The 17,781-nt window shown below is 44.6% G+C and overlaps 1 protein-coding gene across 17 annotated transcripts in view; it reads left to right on the top strand.

The window, feature by feature from the left end:
* Window positions 1-17,781, top strand: part of LOC122393141 (protein bric-a-brac 1-like) — a 65,860-nt gene that overhangs the window by 22,757 nt on the left and 25,322 nt on the right. The window contains exon 6 of one of the 17 annotated variants that reach the window (XM_043388829.1): window positions 16,358-17,365. The exons of 9 other annotated variants lie outside the window; for them this stretch is intronic. In XM_043388829.1, the coding sequence (XP_043244764.1) occupies window positions 16,358-16,587 (230 nt within the window). In that variant the 3' untranslated portion in view covers window positions 16,588-17,365. Of the gene's footprint in view, window positions 1-244; window positions 1,033-2,007; window positions 2,874-3,936; window positions 4,798-6,980; window positions 7,626-10,975; window positions 12,325-12,932; window positions 13,885-14,529; window positions 15,684-16,357; window positions 17,366-17,781 lie in introns of those variants that run through there. 7 more of the 17 variants (XM_043388831.1, XM_043388834.1, XM_043388818.1 and 4 more) reach the window with 7 other exon arrangements.

Below are 17,781 nucleotides of genomic sequence, written 5' to 3'. Positions count from 1 at the left end.
ACCTTTGTTACGATATTCATATTATTTATATTGCCACGCTCGGGCGCTACGTTATTGTTACATATCTCTTTGCTTCCTAAATCATTTTCATCCAACTTGACACTGATGTTAGCTTTGAAGTTAAGGCTTTGCTAGTCTCGCTTCTCAGACAAGACAAAATGTTTTAACAAAGTTTTCCTGATAAAGTATATGAAGTTGATATTTAGACCCCTCTTTTGTGCTCATTGCTGTTTTTTCGTTACAGATTGTGAAACCCTGCTGCTTGGTCATCGTTCATCTGCTTGAAATGATGCTTGAAGTCGCCTGTCACTTGGTCATCGGCGGAAAACATCAGTTGTGTCCACAGCTTCATTATGTATGTCTTGGACATTCAGGAAGACCGTCGCTTGTGCCATGTCTCGCGTTTTGCTGCACCTATTGGTGACGTACTCATTGCCATGGCATAGTGTGATCGAATGGTACATCGGACTGATAACGCTATTGGGTTGGCGTTGTAAGCTAGGCCCATTTGGCATAGGATAGAACGTGTCTTTTGTAGAGTAAGGTGTCGACGTTTTTCCAGTGTGGCACTAGTGTTGTATGTGCTGATCATTCGTTGTCATTTTAGCCCAATTCCTTGGTACTTATGTATATCTTGCGGCGCGTTTTGAACGCCCACGGAACTTTTTGGTGTATTTTTAGGACAAATGATTCATTGTGGCATCTGCTTTTAACCGTTAGGTAATATATAAATCCTCTTCGACGCGCAGGAGTAGTAGTTAAGGTACGCTAGTAGCAGCTTTTGTGTCAATAATCATGTGTGCATCTTTTACGGACATGATCGCCTTCATTCCATCAATTACTCGGGGTACTTGTGCTTGCTATTTTTTCCTTTTTTGGCCAAGCGCAGAAATGGCAGTTGTGAGAATCCTAGCAGGGTATAACGGTATAAATCAAAGCCATTTCTGTAATTTTCCTGATTCAACTATTGCACTACCCTTGAAAACAACCTGGTGTTTTGGCTCAATAAATTGTGACAATTGACAAAACTGAGAAGGCTGGTTTGCTGTATGGTATTCGAGGCATAGGAGGACTTGGGAGTCTAACTCGAATGGTACGTTGACCCGAATGACTTCTTTTTACTGTATTTTGCTCGTTACTCTCACAAGCCGAAAGTCGGTAGTGATTTCGAAAGGGAACTGACACATGCATTATTTGCATGCATTATGCCGTGTAAAACTCACAACACAGTACGTTATTGTACGCGTCAGTTAAGCGACGGTAATTCTTAGCCTTTTAAACAAAGTATCAAACGCTCAGGGGCGGATCCAGAAAATCTCCAAGGGAGGGGCCATTAGAAACCAGGAGGCCCCCCCCCCCATAATCCCACCTGTTGGAGGCCCCATCTTCCCACTTGTTGGGCCCCCCCCCCAAAAAAAAACTGCGTCTATTGAGCTTATCTAGCTGTTCAGGCAACATCTCAACATCTGTGCAGGCTTGGAGGCCCTCTGTGCAGGTTAGGAGGCCCTGTAAAAGTGGTCATCTCTGTGAGTATAAGAGACCTCCAAGTTATGAAAAGCTTTACCAATCTTCTAACAAAGAAGTCCTCTCAGCTAGTCTTCTAAGAAATAACTAAGTGGGTAGGTTAAAAAAAACTCATCGGATTTCGGCCACTTTATTTTCAGGAGGCCCCCTTTTCAGCTTTTTAACTTTTTAACTTTTTATTTTATTTTTGAAAAAAATCGGCCAAGGGGGGGGGGGCCATGGCCCCCATGGCCCCCCCTTGTATCCGCGCCTGCAAACGCTTACTAGAATTTCCCACCCTAGCCTTGCATTTCAGTCGAATTCATGAGCTCTAACAGTTAAGTTCAGTCTCTTATTGAAGCGTATATCTCTTACATTGCGTATTGTCCTGCACATTGTTCTTCGAAAGCATATCTGTCAAGTCGCTCTGAAACCCTTTCTAAGTTCCGAACCACGCCGTGGACAATGTTTGTTCAGTGTGTGACAACACTAACTCTTTTTCAGGCGGCCATCCCTGTGATATCTGTGGTCGGCGTTACCGTAACGTCAATTCTCTTGGACATCACCGCAAGGTCCACATGGGCTTCACCACCTGCCGGCTCTGCGGCAAGGTGTCCAACAGGGTGGCCGACTTGAGGATCCATCTCCAGACCGTGCATAAGATGACGTTGGAAGAAAGTCGTGTCTTTGCGCCAACGCCAGGAAGATATGCTGTGAAGTGAAAGGCTGAGGGATGTACCAGGAGGGCTTTGTGGTCATGAAACTACGAGGTGGCGTTTTAATTAAGCGGTATGGCAGGAGAAGGGTTCGTCTCAATAGGTTTACGAAGTGAATGGCTAAGTTCTGGTCGCTAAGGCTAATGGCCATGCCGTGTCCGCTAAGCGTCGTGGATAAGCTTTGTTCGCTTAGATTCATGGCTAAGATTATTAGGTGGCGGAACGAATGTGTGCGATTATGAGTTGGCGGAACGAACGTTAGTGTGCGGACGAAAACGCAGCAAATCAAACATGTTGTATTTGACCAATTGCTAAGTAAGTGTGAAAGAAGTTTCTCAGTTGTGTTAACTAGTTTAGTAATTGTCAAAAATGGATGAGGTCTCAAGGTACTGTGTTGGGTGAGTGTCGTCCTTATCAGTGCATTCTGTCAATTTGTCATAGGCATGTTTTTTTTTTGCAGCTCATCCTGCCCAATGAACGCTCTCGATGTTACCAGCTATCGAATATCGCGAAGTGATGCCAAGAGCATCATCCCCCCCCTCGTCCACCAAGTGAACAAAGAGTGGCCAACAAGTCTCCGATGTTATTTAAACCGTTGTGTTTTGGTAGTACTGCAAAGTGTCCAGCCGTGGAAATAAACCGCTCGCAAACAGGCGCGTGAATGTTGATTTTTTTGCACCCTGTTGTTTGCCTTTTGACTTCGTTTGTTTTGTATTATTTAGTTACCCCGTGAAGACAGTAATCGTTTTGTGACAAATAGATTGATGTTAATGAATATTTATTTGGACGGTTCATGATAGATGATATAAGATAATTTTCTATTCTAGGCTTTCGCTTTTCCATTCTGTCCCGTGTCAGACACCATCCATTACGCCGATGACGATTCTTTTATTTGCGGGGCTTACACGAGCGTGTTATACGTACCACGAACTCATTTCGATTACACTTTGCATTGCTATCTTTTGATGACATGCATTTACTCTGCAGATTATATTCATGGCAACTAACCCGACCTAGTACAGTTTCACTCCTAGTTGAGGTAGGTCCTCATAAAAAAGAGCAACCTGACTATTACGAGAGGAAGAAATCAGACTCACTCATACCTCCAACCCCAACGCTTTATCGTATCGGCTTACCATGAACAGTGTTCATGTTGGTTCGTGTTCATTGAACACGAACCAACATTATCATTATCTAACCAAAAACAAACAACTTACCGTCAAGTGCCAAACATATATACCAAGAACAAACCATGCTCTGCGCAGCTTTCCTTTACCTAGATTACATGAGCAAGTTAACACGCATCAGGTACGGATTTTCCTACTTGCTCACCATTATAGTCCGTTTGTAATATGCATTTAATCCGTTCATGTAACCCAGGTCTCTGTCCCTTAACACCATATGTTCATCCAGGCTGGAAGATGGTCTCACTCGCTGCGGTGGGATACCCCTCAGAACGGCTCCAACCTCGAAAAACTTGGGGCTTTAATTGCTTATGCGCTGCTGCGTAAGTTAAAGCCAACTTTTCTCAATAAAAGCTGTTACGTTTCCTTTCCATTCTAGACACGGCAACTTTTCATAGATTTGGAACACTGTGACAAGGGACATTTGCCCCAGCGGCTCCCATCTACACCCGCCAGTGCTGAACTAACACCCATGATCGTCGGAATCGCCAACCTCGCCACGTTTTTGACGTTTCTCACCTGATTTTCCCCAGCTGGGTTCGCCTGCAAGATCTGTGGACGCCGTTACGAAAGCATTACTGGACTTATGTTTCATCGCCAGAACCATCATGTGTTATCCAAGACAGGCCAACCGCAGAAGAGGTGACCTGCTTGTTGAGAAACTGAACTGGTGAATGAGTTGTCGAAACGCAGCTTGTGATCCTGTGGTTGATGAGGGGGAAGCCACCAATGATTTGCGTAAGTTAGCAGTGAAGCATCGGCACATTGGCGATCAGAGGCAAATGACACATAGTGGCAACGTTATGCCAGGGAAATGTCAACACTTTGGTGGTCAGACACAGACGTCATGATGTGAATGGTTTGTCAACGTAGTAAACTGGTGCTAAAGACAAGTTGTGGAAATGGGGTGCCATGACTGTGTTTTCTGGTGCAGATAAGCCCTGTTATGGAGAAGTACAATAATGGTGCCAAGGATAGTTGGGAAATAACCGAGAACGATTGGATGAATTGCGTTTGCGCTCCCAGATCAGCATCTACCGGTAAACGATTTTGCTGTTCTTGTCGATCACTTTTGCGAGTGACACAGCCGCGAAAATGTTCAGGTTGTCCCTTTCTGTCGTATGATCTATTAGTCGAATCATAGATCTTTAGTACCTAGTTAGCACTTGTAGCGAATATTCTAGGAAAGGGACCTAAAAACGCCTTATTAGGTTTTCAGACAGCTCCTTTGCGTGTTCATGTTGGTCTAGTGATATTCTACGATCTCCTGTTCTCGATTTGCCTTGATCTCTCTGCTTAGCTTCCTTTTTTATTTGCTGTTTTTAGTGATGTTACTGCGTCAGGATTTTTTTTTCTGGTGAACGCGGAGCATAATAATACAGTATTGAAAAGAAGCGTGTAGTGTGGTGTACAGGCGAGGAAGTGGTTTTGCGGTCCAGCTGATATCTGTTAACCGATAGCTTGGGAGTGTCACACAGTCATGTGATACTCCCGGTACGAAATTACGAAGGCGGTACGAAGTTTGCGAGTAATAACGCCGTTATGTTGCTTAAAGGGACCCTCCCACCTTAACATTAGATTTGAGTTGAGATAGCCAAAATGGGGTCCCTGGCTCACAATTACCGGTTTCGGCACTCACAACATCGAGAAATGCCTTAAATCGGAAATATTGAATTTCAAAATTGCAGCATTTTGATTCAGAGGGGCTAATGCATAGGAATACCCCTCTGAATGTGTGACGTCAGCGCAGATATCTAACGATTTTTAAATGTTTGACTAAAACGTTTTGTAGCACGCGGTGGTATACGCTGCTTTGCGCGCAACAAATGCCGCACTTTCAAATAAAGTCGCTAGGAACAGCGGATATCCCAAAAAGTAAACAAAAGTAAAAGTCTAATATCTTGAAAACCGGTGAATATTTTTCGATGAAATTTGGTAGATATTCGTTTTTGCTCTTTCTGAACCGAGCGACATCACTTTCATGCCAATTCATTAACGTTTTTGAAGGTGGGAGGGTCCCTTTAAGTTTTCTCTTTCATCTACAAAGTGCTCATGTGGCGTTGTATCTATATGGAGACGAGAGCAACGAACACAATGAAGTTCTTGATATTTAACTACGGGAATAGGTATTCAGTTTTATTTTTTTCATAAAAATCAAGGTTAATTATGTCACAATCCTGATGAATTTCGTTCTTTTTGGATACAAAAAAAAATTCTCGAACCACTGAACGCTTGTCATATGGCCCGTGCAAGGTAATTGTTGACAACAGCATCTGTTTTAACCCGCGCACCGACGTGGGGGGGCGGATATCCGCCCCCCCCCCCCCCCTGAGGTTTTTCGCGAATAGCGGGAAAACCGCGGCGCGGAAATTTGGTATGACTATAACCTCATCAATTTTACACATGGTGTGCAAGTTTGAACCTCCTACCTTTTAAGGTCAGGTCACCAGGTCACTTTGAATGACCCAACCTCAAGTCACTTTTTTGCAAATTTGTCACCGTGCCAGAGCTACAGTAGATGTCGGAGGCCTTTGAAACTCACAGGATATTATTAGGTCATTAGTAGCTACAATTTGTATATCTCGAAATTTTGATATCGGTGACCTAAGGTCAGGTCAATTTCGCGACCTCCCCATTATAAGTCAATGGGGGAAAAATCAACTCCCTGTTTTTACCACTAAAACGGGTCGGAATGGCCCCATATACCATACATGACTTCATATACGATCAACCTTCACTACCTTGAGGTCTGTTTTGCTGTTGGGCAGCTGTGAGGTCATGTGACGTCATCAAAGGTCACCAAAGGTTTTTGGCCAATAACTCCGTACAGGAACAAGATACAGACGCGTGGATGGTCTCATTGTGTTCAGCTCGTCAAGACGCATCGAATGATATACATGATGACCTCGAGGTCACGTGACCTGAGGTCAACCTATGACCTTGACATTTCGAGGTCAACATATATATCATTCGATGCGTATTGACGAGAGGATCACGATGATGCCCTTAGTTTGTTCCTATCTTGACTAATTCGAAAGTTATTCGAGAAAAACTCTCCATATCTAGCGCCGCCATTTTGACTTTTTCGACCCCTGTGACGTCATCTTTGACCTGACCTGAAAATGACCTTAGTAAAAATTGTAGATCTTGGCCGTGCGTATCCGATGCCGTTTACCGCTTGTCGCTATCTTGCTTCGTTCTCGAGATCTCAGGGGGGGGCGGTCATCCGCCCCCCCCCCCCCCGTCGGTACGAAGTTGGCGCAGACCCCCGTCGGTGCGCGGGTTAAGTGAGTACCAATTTCATTAGTATTCTCAGCGCACTATTTAACAGAAGCTGCCATCCAAGCACAAGTTACTAATAGCATGTATTGCTCCATCCGTAAGTCGATGCACAAAATCATGTGTCGAGTTTCTTCGTCCATATTAGTTGATATCTAGGCATACCTACTACGCGGCCCAAATAGCAGCAGTCGATAATTTTTCTATTTTACTGAATTGTTCCAATGACTTACGCAGTCCTAGTGCCCTATCCTATCGGCATCATAATCATCACTAACGGCTTGTCTACTTTTCACAGATAGCTTCCGCTGTGAGACATGCGGCAAAGCCTATTCGAGCCGCGTGTCGCTCCACCACCACAGCAAGATGCACGCGGGAGCCACCACGTGCGCCCTCTGCGGCCGCGTGTCGAATCGGGTGGCCGATCTGCGGACGCATCTCAAAATGGTTCACAAGCTCAGCGCCCAAGAGATTCGAGCTCTGGTTCCGACACGAGAGTATCAGTTCATTGGGGTGCAGCCACTGGCCGGCGCACCGCAGCCTCGACCGCAGTGACTGAGGCGCCAGTGAATTGAGGCGCCGGTGAATGGCCACGAAAGCAGCCTTGACAGCAGTGACTGAGGCGCCAGTGAATTGAGGCGCCGGTGAATGGCCACGAAAGCAGCCTTGACAGCAGTGACTGAGGCGTTAGTGAATTAGGCGCCGGTGAACGGCCTTGAAAGCAGCCTCGACCACAGTGACCGAGGCGCCAGGTCTCAAGGTATTGCGTTGTGTGAACCACTGAGTTTTATGAGTGCTGCAAAGTAGCGCAACCTTGAAAATAAACCCCTCGCAATGATTTTTTTGTACTTTGTTGTTTGTAGTTTGACTTTGTTCGTCCTTTTTTTTTGGTACCCCGTGAAGATTGTCATCTTTTTGTGACAAATAGATTGATGTTAATAAATATTTATTTGGACGGTGCACGATAGATGATATAAGGCAATTTTCTATTCTAGGCTTTCGCTTATTTTCCATTCTGACTCGTGTTCGACACCATTCGCTACGCCGATGACTCTTTCATTTTCGGGGCTTACATCAGCATGTAGAACGTACCACGAAGTTACTTCAATAACACTTTGCATTGTTATCTTTTTGTGACACGGGGCAGCCTGACGATTACAACAGGACGGGATCAGAGTCACTCATACTGCAAACCACAACGCTTTATCGCTCCGGTTTAACATTAACACGAACTATGATTATTCATTATCATATAACCCAAAAGAAACAACTCACTGTCAAGTGCCAAACGTATACGAAGTTCAAACCATCCTCTTCCCCTTTCTCCTTGTCTCTTACTTGAGTTACTTGAACAAGTAAAGGCGTATCAGGAACGGATTTTGGTACTCGCTCACCATTATAGTCCGTTTTTAACATGCATTTACTCCATGCACATATAACCTCGGTCTCTGCCCCTTAACACCATATGTGGATCCAAGAAGATGGGGTCTCGCAAGCTGCCGGATGGATTCCCCTCAGAACGTCTCCAACTTCCAAAAACTTGGGGCTTTAATTGCCTATGCGCTGCTGCGTAAGTTTAAGTCAACTTTTCTCAATAAAAGCTGTTAGGTTTCCTTTCCATTCTCGAAACGGCAAATTTTCATCGATTTCGAACACTGACAAGGAACATTTGCCCCACATGCTCCCATCTACACCCGCCAGTGCTGAACTAACACCCATGATCATCGCAATCGCCAACCTCTTCACGCTTTTGACGTTTCTCATCTGATTTTCCCCCAGCTGGGTTCGCCTGCAAGATCTGTGGACGCCGTTACGAAAGCATTACTGGACTTATGTTTCATCGCCAGAACCATCATGTGTTATCCAAGACAGGCAAACCGCATAAGAGGTGACCTGTTTGTTGAGAAACTGAACTGGTGAATGATTTGTCGAAACGCAGCTTGTGATTCTGTGGTTGATGAGGGGGAAGCCGCAAATGGTTTGCATAAGTTAGCAGTGAAGTATCAAAATATTGTCAATCAGAGGCAAATGACAGATAGTGGCAACGTTATGCCAGGGAAATGTCAACACTGGTGGTCAGACGCAGACGGCATGATGTGAATAGTCTGTCATCGCATTAATCTGGTGCTGAAGACAAGTTGTGGAAATAGGGAGCCATGTCTGTGTTTTCTGTTGCAGATAAGCCCTGTTATGGATAAGTACAATAATGGTGCCATGGATAGTTGGGAAATAACTGAGAACCATTGGATGAATTGTGTTTGCGCTCCCAGAGCCGCATCTACCGGTAAACGATTTTGGTTGTTCTTGTCGATCAGTTTTGCGAGTGACACAGCCGCGAAAATGTTCAGGCTGGCTCTTGTCTGTCGTATGATCTATTCGCCGAATCATAGATCGTTAGTAGGGGAGAGCGGGGTCAAATGTAACACGGGGCAATTGTAACAGTGTTAATAATTCATAAACTTACCAATAGAATGAGCTGATGTTAAGATCGAAAATGCGTATTTCTATACTGCCTTTCCCAACGGAGTATGAAGCGAAAGCGACGGGTATGTCGATGGCTGTGCACAGTAATGTGTTTTTGAGTGCATTTTGTAAATTTTTATACCGTTATATTTGATTATCTCATTCCCGCCATTGAAAAGATATCGACTTCAGACTTTGTGTAAGCGTTGGCAGGCTTGTTGTCCATAAATTGAAAGCATTAAATGCTGTACATGCAAAATCTTTATGCGCCAGTTTCGTCTAAAATATGTCAAGGCGCGACGGGGACAATTGTAACATTTTTGCAGGGGTCAAATGTAACAGGTTATAGGTCAGTGGCCATTATGTCAAAGTCGTCAAATTTTCAAGGGAGATGAAACATTGCTAGAATTAAGAGAACTGTAAGTTTTGTCGCAATCGGCAGCTTTTTACGTGGTTTATTTGCGAAAAACCGAGGGAGAGGAGGTCCATCCAACCCCTGTATAAGTGCGAGGTTTTAAGCCTTTTTCCTGAGAAGAACCGTCTCTACCAAGTCTGGGAAGATGAACAAGTGTTCAATACTTTTGTTAAATCAAAGTTTTGGGAAAAATTGTGTTGCTGTAGCCTGTAAATTAGCATGTTACAATTGTCCCCGGGTGGTGTTACTTTTGACCACGTATCTGGGGTTAATGGTAACAGATGAATTGTTTTTTTCGGACAACAATTTTGACCCAAAAAATAAGTTATTTCGGAAATGTTTTAACAACATTTTAAAGACAAAACATCATAGTTTCTGAAAATAAAAGAAAGAGTTTTATATCTGCAAAAGTGTTTGCACCAGATGATAAAATGCAAAAAATGTTACAATTAACCCCGTTCTCCCCTACCTAGTTAGCAGTTGTAGCGAATACACTAGGAAAGGGACCTAAAACGCCCTATTAGATTTTCAGACAGCTCCTTTGTGTGTTCACGTTAGTCTAGTGATATTCTACGCTTTCCTGTTACTAGATTTGCCTTGATCTCTCTACTTAGCTACCTTTTTGATTTGCTGTTTTCAGTGATGTAACTGCGTCAGGAATTTGTTTTCTAGTGAATGCGGAGCATAATAATACAGTTTTGAACGGAAGCGTGTAGTGTGGTGTACAAGGGAACACAGTTTTGCTGTCCAACTGATATCTGTCTACCGATAGCCTCAGAATGTTACACGACTAGCGTTACGAAGTTTGCAAGCAACAAATCCGTTACGATACCCAATTTGTCCTTTACATTGAGTTTTTATTTATCTACAAAAGTGTTCATATAGCGTTGTATCTATAAGTTGACGATATTAGCGGACATAAACAAGGTCTTGATATTTAACTACGGTACTAGGTATTCAGTTCGAATATCTTTTTATAATCAAATCACACGCTTGTGGATTTCGTTCTTTTTAAATGTAAAAATGCCTCGAACCATTGCACCCCTGTTGACAACAGTCTCTTTAAAGTGAGTACCGATTGCACGAGTCTTTTCAGTGCACTTATTTTACAGAAGCTAACATCCGAACAGGTTACTATCATGTATTGCTCCATACGTAAGTCGATGTACACAATCATCTGTCGAGTTTCTTCGTCCATAGCAGCTGATATCTAGGCATACTACGCGGCCCAAATAGGACGGAGGTCTCAGTATCTGAGTCGATAATTTTCCTATGTTACTGAATTGTTCCAATGACTTACGCAGTCCTAATGCCCTATCCTATCGGCATCATAATCATCACTTCAGCTATCATCGCCACAATGTGCATGCCAGCATTGCGCGTCTATTCTCTAACGTCTTGTCTACTTTTCACAGAAAGCTTCCGCTGCGAGACGTGCGGCAAATCGTACTCGAGCCGCGTGTCGCTCAACCACCACAGTAAGATGCACGCGGGAGCCACCACGTGCGCCCTCTGTGGCCGCGTGTCAAGTCGGGTGGCCGATCTGCGGACGCATCTCAAAGTGGTGCACAAGCTCAGTGCCCAAGAGATTCGAGCTCTGGTACCAACAAGAGAGAAGTATCACTTCTTTGGGGTGCCGCCTCTGGCCGGCGCACCGCAGCCTCGACCGCAGTGACTGAGGCGCCAGTGAATTGAGGCGCCGGTGAACGGCCACGAAAGCAGCCTTTGCAGCAGTGACTGAGGCGCCAGTGAATTGAAGCGCCGGTGAACGGCTAGGATGGGTATTGGGAGTGGCTGACTGAGTAACTTGAGTGTTTTTTTTTAATATGGTTGAGACTTCGGTTTTATGAAGGTGAGCTGGTGAAGACAAATAGCTTGTGACAGAGAGATTCAGTTTGGGCCAGCTTGAATTTGTAAGTTGGTGATGGTAAGAGAGATTCCGTCACTCCGGTGAGCTCAAGTGTCACTGAACAGAGGTCTCAGTAACTGAGGGCTCACCGACCATGTAGATACATGAGCTCAGAGTTAAGTGAAGGACAGCGGTAGTTGTTCGGTGGTTATGGACGAGACAGTGAGATACTGGCGTTACTCTGTTCTCGCACGACGCTTATGTGACCCATCTAACGCCTAGCTACCGTTTTGCTCCGGCTGCTCAATGTTAATATTTTGCAGAGCGTGTGTGCGCGTTGTGGCATTGCTGCTTTTGAGCTCAGACCGGTGGTATTCAAGTGTGAGTTGCGACGTTTGATCATCCATTAGGTTATCCATAGGTGATATCCATTAGTGATTACTGATAATCCAGCTCATCCATTAGGTTGGAGGCTCCTCCCTCCACCATGTGGGAATCCGAAAGCCAGTTTTTGAAATATTGATATTCTGACAAATAACAATCTTTGTGCAGCATTTGTACACACTGCTGCGTGTGCATTAGAACTTGAAGCCTTCCACAGGTGAATAACGCTCTATCAGGATTTTCCCTGAGACTGGATTGCATGCTCACAAATTTTTCTGTTCCACTTTTGGTGTATCTTGAAGTATTTCTGAAGAGCTCTGTACATTGTATCTTTTCGAATTTCGTGCAGACTGTAAACATTCATTTTACGAATAGGTATTGTTGGCTGTTGATCATCCACTGTTGTATATTGATTGTGTGTGTTTTTGAAAGTCAAGTGATCAGTCTAATCCAATCATGTAACTTGCTGTCCTTTTCCCACAGCGTTTTATAAGTGTTTCGTTGCCTTGAATATACTGACAGCTGTTTTAATTTCCACTTTTGTTGAGAGGGCGATTCTGGCTGTCAAACCATATCTAAATTGATGGATAACATCGTCACGTATGCGAATACTGTTCAACTCTAAGCACTGAGATACGTTTGCACTTGTCACTTGATATTGCTATCCAAGTTTCAGTTACGGTACTCCAAAGACGCTGGTTTGGGATGTGCATTTTTATTGGGTTCGTATGCTGTTGCTCTCTGCATGCTATTTAATAGAAGAGTCTTCATCGTGCACATCGTCTCTTTAACAGCTCCTGTTGTGCAGCAAATTACAACATGCATTCTACCAACCACTCCTGTTTGACGTAATTTCGTGAAAATCTTTGCATTCAATTTGCTTTCTTGTCGCCCATATTGCACTTAAAGATATTTTCTTCCTCCTTGTCCACATTATTGTTTCCTTCCGTGGCGTCGGGTGAAAACGATAGTTTTAGGCATTTTTCCTGCCAAATAGAGTTTCCCATGCACCTTAATTCCATTCTTTATTGACCAGTCTTTCTTCGTCCTCAGGTTCTGTGTCATCACACGCCTTTTTGGTACATAACTGTCTCTGTCGCCCACATTCCACTAACCAGTTTTCTCGTCCTGCTCCGCAGGTCCATACCGGTGTGAAGAGTGCGGCCGGAGATTCCGGAACATCGAGTCGGTCGGCCAGCATCGCCAAGTTCACAGAGGGGTCACTTGCTGCCAAATTTGCGGCAAGGTTGCGAATCGAGTCGCGGATCTGCGCAGACATATGATGTGTAAACATGGGATGTCGCCTGAAGAAGTGTATAAGGCAGTGCCTTGCCGTCGTTAGCGTTCGGACGCTTGTCGGCGACATTTGATGTTAAGAACGGATGTCGCCTGACGAAGTCTATAAGGCAGTGCCTTACATTCGTTAGTGCTCGGACGCTTGTGGGCGACATATGATGTTAAGACACGGATGTCGACTGAAAAAGTGTATCAGGCAGTGCCTTACCTTCGTTAGCGTTCGGACGCTTGTCGGCGACATATGATGTTAAGAACGGATGTCGCCTGACGAAGTCTATAAGGCAGTGCCTTACATTCGTTAGTGCTTGGACGCTTGTCGGCGACTTATGATGTTTAACACGGGTTGTCGACTGAAGAAGTATACAGAGCGGTGTCCCACCCTCGCTAGCGTCTGGACGCTCGGTAGAGCATCAGATCGACTCCTTGGACCGGGATGATGATGAAGAGGGCCTGCGACCACCGCAGTAACCTGGACGTCATGATGCTCGCGCGTACTTTGGCAGCAGTGGAGCAGACGAGCTCCGATTTCGGGACGTAGGACCTACTAGTTTTTTCTGTCTTTTTAGTGGATAACTGTTTTCCTTATTTGTTAACTTTTTTCGCTGGTTCCTGGTTGGTTATGATGAATGATGCTCAAACGAGAGTGGCTTTCGTAATAGTAGTTCAGTTGTATTGTAGAAGCAATGCCTTTCTGACGGGTAGCACGTCGGAAAGAATCTTTCGGATATCATCGAACCGATTTACTGCTGTTCATTCTTGAAGTTCTCGTAATAAATGTCCTTCTGTTTTCTTCTGTGTCAGCTCTTTGACTTTTACGTCTGATTTTCATTTAGATGCATTGTTGCTTCCGAAGTTTTGATGCAACCCTTATAAACAAAACATGGATTAGACGAGGGGTAATGGATGTACAGGTCTCGCGGGTTTTAGCAGTAGGTTTTGCACCTAGAAAATTTAGTGTACTTCAGGCTATATCTTCGTCGTCTTTTAAGTGTTGGAGATGCGATCGACTTGTTGGGTAACAAGCCGCCCATAATCGTGTAAAATGGCTTCATCGTAGATCGATTAGTTTCTGAGATATAACCAGAAATGTAAAAGTGCAAAACCTACCGCTTATCTCGCGAGAGCCGTACGTCATAATGAGTCTCTGCTTTTACCTGTTTTCTGATTGAAGATGGAAACCAGTCATTTTTTACCGTTTTCATTACCTACCTTAGATACAATGGATGGACCATAGGTAAGTTTTTCATGTTTCGTCGTAATCCAAACTAACAGAAGCTAACAGAAGCCATACTTACTATCCTCTGTGTGTTGTTTTCACCTTGCCACCTACGCCAAGTGTCACTTGTCACTGTTCAACCTTAATTACCATCCCTATAACACGAACTCGCCGTCGGCGGGATTCGAACCCACCATCTGACGCCTTACTTTTCTGTCCGGCAGGAGGATACGGTTGTGACGTCTGCGGAAGATGGTATCGCAACCAGCGCTCCCTTCGTCAACATCGTACGGTCCACGCCGGAATCACGACATGCCGAGTCTGTGGGAAAGTGTCCAACCGTGTGGCAGATCTGAGGATTCATCTTCAGATGGTGCATAAGATGTCGGCGGAAGAAATTCGCGCTGCAGTACCACCACCTTCGTCGCATCCCAGAAGAACGCTCTGAACATGGTTTGGGCTTGGCGGTGTGATGTGAGGATGTACTGTGGGTTATGGAGGAAAGGGAGAGTGAGATGCGTTTAAGTGTCGAGGAGGTTACATGATTTGTGATGAGATTGTTCTGCTTAGTGTGAGAGGTGTTCTTGGATTCGCAGAGACCGTGTGACTCTGGAGGGCTACACTGAGCTTTATGGTCTGAGCTGCGAGGGCACTGGTCCATAAATGTGGAGGAGGCTTATTGAGATGTGCGGGAGTCCACTGGAAGAGACAGGGTATGCTGTAAGTCCCTCACTTAGCTCGTGCGAGGGCTGAGCTGCGAAGGAAAATGTCTGAGCTGCTGGATGAACGTAGGATGTCTGTCTTTCACGGTGCAATCCGTGACATTGTTGTAATTCTGGTAGAATGTGTCATTAGATAACTATGCACTGTGCTGTCAGGGGAACAGCAAAAGTGTGAAAGCATTGAAGAGGGATAGGGTTATTCATTTTTGCAGCGTGAACCGGTGCACTTTTGTTTAGTAGTGTATCTTGCCAGACAGCCGGCCACCTGTTCCGATTGTTTTAAATGAGCACAGAAGTGTCTCGAGTTCTCAAGCGTCACATAACACATCTTGAAGCGATTGTCGGAATGGTGGCGAATGATGGTGTGGATAGCAGATGCAGTGTTCTTGCGAACGTGACCGAGAAAGCTCTTTGTCATATTAGAACCTGACGTTGGCGTTTGCTCGAGCCTGACATACCGAGAAGTTTGGTAGTTTTCCACCTAAGCTAAGTGATGAGCCACGTTTTGATGGATCAAGTCCATCGAATTTACGTTAGTAATGATGGAGTTCTGTGTCACTGTAGAATAGCGTATGTCTTGCACTTTCAGCTCTGAACGCACATTTGTGATCACTGTATCGGCTTCGCTCTTCGCACAATACACAGCCATATTTGTACCTTTGACATTTTATTTTATTGTTATTTTTTTTCACATTTTATTCGTAAAGTATCCCTGATTTCTTCATGCCTCGAGCCAGTGACGAACGCTGGAAACCTGAACCGTATTGTAGTCATACGCGACTTCAACAGTTCAAAATTTGAAACCAGAAGTGGTTCGTTTTTATTTCATTGATCTTTTCGATAAGCTCATTTTTCGGGTACCTACCTACCGTTCGTTGAGAGACCCTCGACCGCTGTCCTACGGAAAGTACTTATATTATGTTTTCCCAATGCCTCTAAGTTTTAAAACAGGTGCTGTGGGGTTGCAACACCTTAGTCATCAGTGTGGTAGAATCGGTTTCTAGGCCGTTCTTTGATTCAAGCTGTCATATTTATTCACTGTTGATGAAGTATCGGCCTGCCAGTGGGCGCAATTTTGAACACTGAATGCACTCAATGGTGCGTTCAATGCAAGCCCCATTTAATAAATGACCCTTAGTGACGCTAGCTCAAAACGTGATCTGCATTCCCTGTTGGTTAAACTCCAGCCAGAAGTCTGGACGGTGTCTGTCAGGACCCAGGAGTCAGCTGTCATTAAACTCCAGCCGCGCTGGGCTTTGCAATCACCTTGTGTACACCCAAACTAACCCTCCAACCCATTCTCTGACGCTTCCACCATCTTCATCCACAGGTTCTTACTCTTGCGACACATGTGGTCGACTCTACCACAACCGGGACTCGCTAGTTCAACACATCAAATCCCACCAAGGAGATACAACATGTCCACTGTGCGCCAATAGCTTCAGCCGCATGTTCCACCTCCGTCATCAGCTGCTGACAATACACAGATTACCTGTAGAAGAGGTGCGAGCGCTGGTCCCTATGAGAAATAGCCCTTACCAGCCGTTAAGAAAGTGGTGATTTATGTGAAAAAATCCCGTTCTGAAGGATGGTCATTGTTTAAGATCCCGTTCGGAAGGTGTTGATTAATGTGGAAAATCCCGTTCTGAAGGATGCTAATTGTTATAAATCCCGCTCGTAAAATGGTGATTGGTGTAAAAGGTGTTGTTCGGAAAGTCGTAGGTTGATGTGAAAGGTCTTGTTCGGAATGATAATAATCGATGTGAAAGATCCCGTTCGGAACGATGATGTGATGGTTGATGCGAAAGATCCGGTTAAGGAATGTTGCGAGTGCTCTTTGGTGTTTATGTGAAACTAAGCTAAGTGGCGATTAGGATGTTTCATGTATTACGAAGGAGCGTGTTTGGTATGTAAGAAGTGTTCGGGATCTGCCGGGAAGTCTGTAACCGTGTGGCCGATTTTAGGATTCATCTTTAGATGGTATGACGTAAGATGACTGTGGAGAAGATTTGCGCCGCCGCATTGCCGCCGCTTTCGTTACACCCGCGGAGAACTCATTAAACGTGGTTTGGTTGGTGGTAAATGTACAATGATGTGTCCTCGTGTATACTCTTGTGTCTACTTGTGCTTTATGACATTGCGACTTGCGAGCTGAACTATGTAAAGAGTGTTGTTCTGACTGTGAGGAAAGTGTCCTTATATGCCAAGAGACTGTGCTGGACTTTGAAGGAGTATGCAAGATATTATGGTCTAAGCTATGGGGAGGTGGTGTCTTGTTCAATTTCGGTCTGCGCAGTTGTACAATACACATTACCATTTATATTCTCTTTTGTTTTATTGTTTTTTCTTTGTTGATCAAGTTCGTGAGGACTTCAATCTTGCATCGTTCGATGGAGTATGTTAATTAGGGACATGCGACACGGGTAGGCAAATACTTGATATCGCTCTGGTCTCGTATTTGTTTTATTGGTCGTTTTAGTTGGGTAACATTTTGTAGAGTTTCTTCCGCGAGGAGAGAACCGCGGTTGCTGTCTCATCAAGCCTCCAAAGCAGATGCTTTAGAATTGTAACACCTCGTTGTGACTGTTCATCACTCTGTACCCTTAACAACTCTCCCCAATTATTTCCATGCATTGTTGATGAACCGCCTGTCTTGCAGCCAATAAGTCTGCCCTCAAGGCTTTGACTCAACCTGTCATCTTTATTCACTGCTGATAACCCTCCACTCCATTCTGACGCTTCCACCATCTTCAT

Source organism: Amphibalanus amphitrite, unplaced genomic scaffold (assembly GCF_019059575.1).
Source record: "Amphibalanus amphitrite isolate SeventyFive unplaced genomic scaffold, NRLGWU_Aamphi_draft 000518F_arrow, whole genome shotgun sequence".
Classification (NCBI taxonomy): Eukaryota; Metazoa; Arthropoda; class Thecostraca; order Balanomorpha; family Balanidae; genus Amphibalanus; species Amphibalanus amphitrite.
The sequence above is the reverse complement of the archived record's forward strand: the minus strand, read 5'-3'. Positions and strand labels throughout refer to the sequence as shown.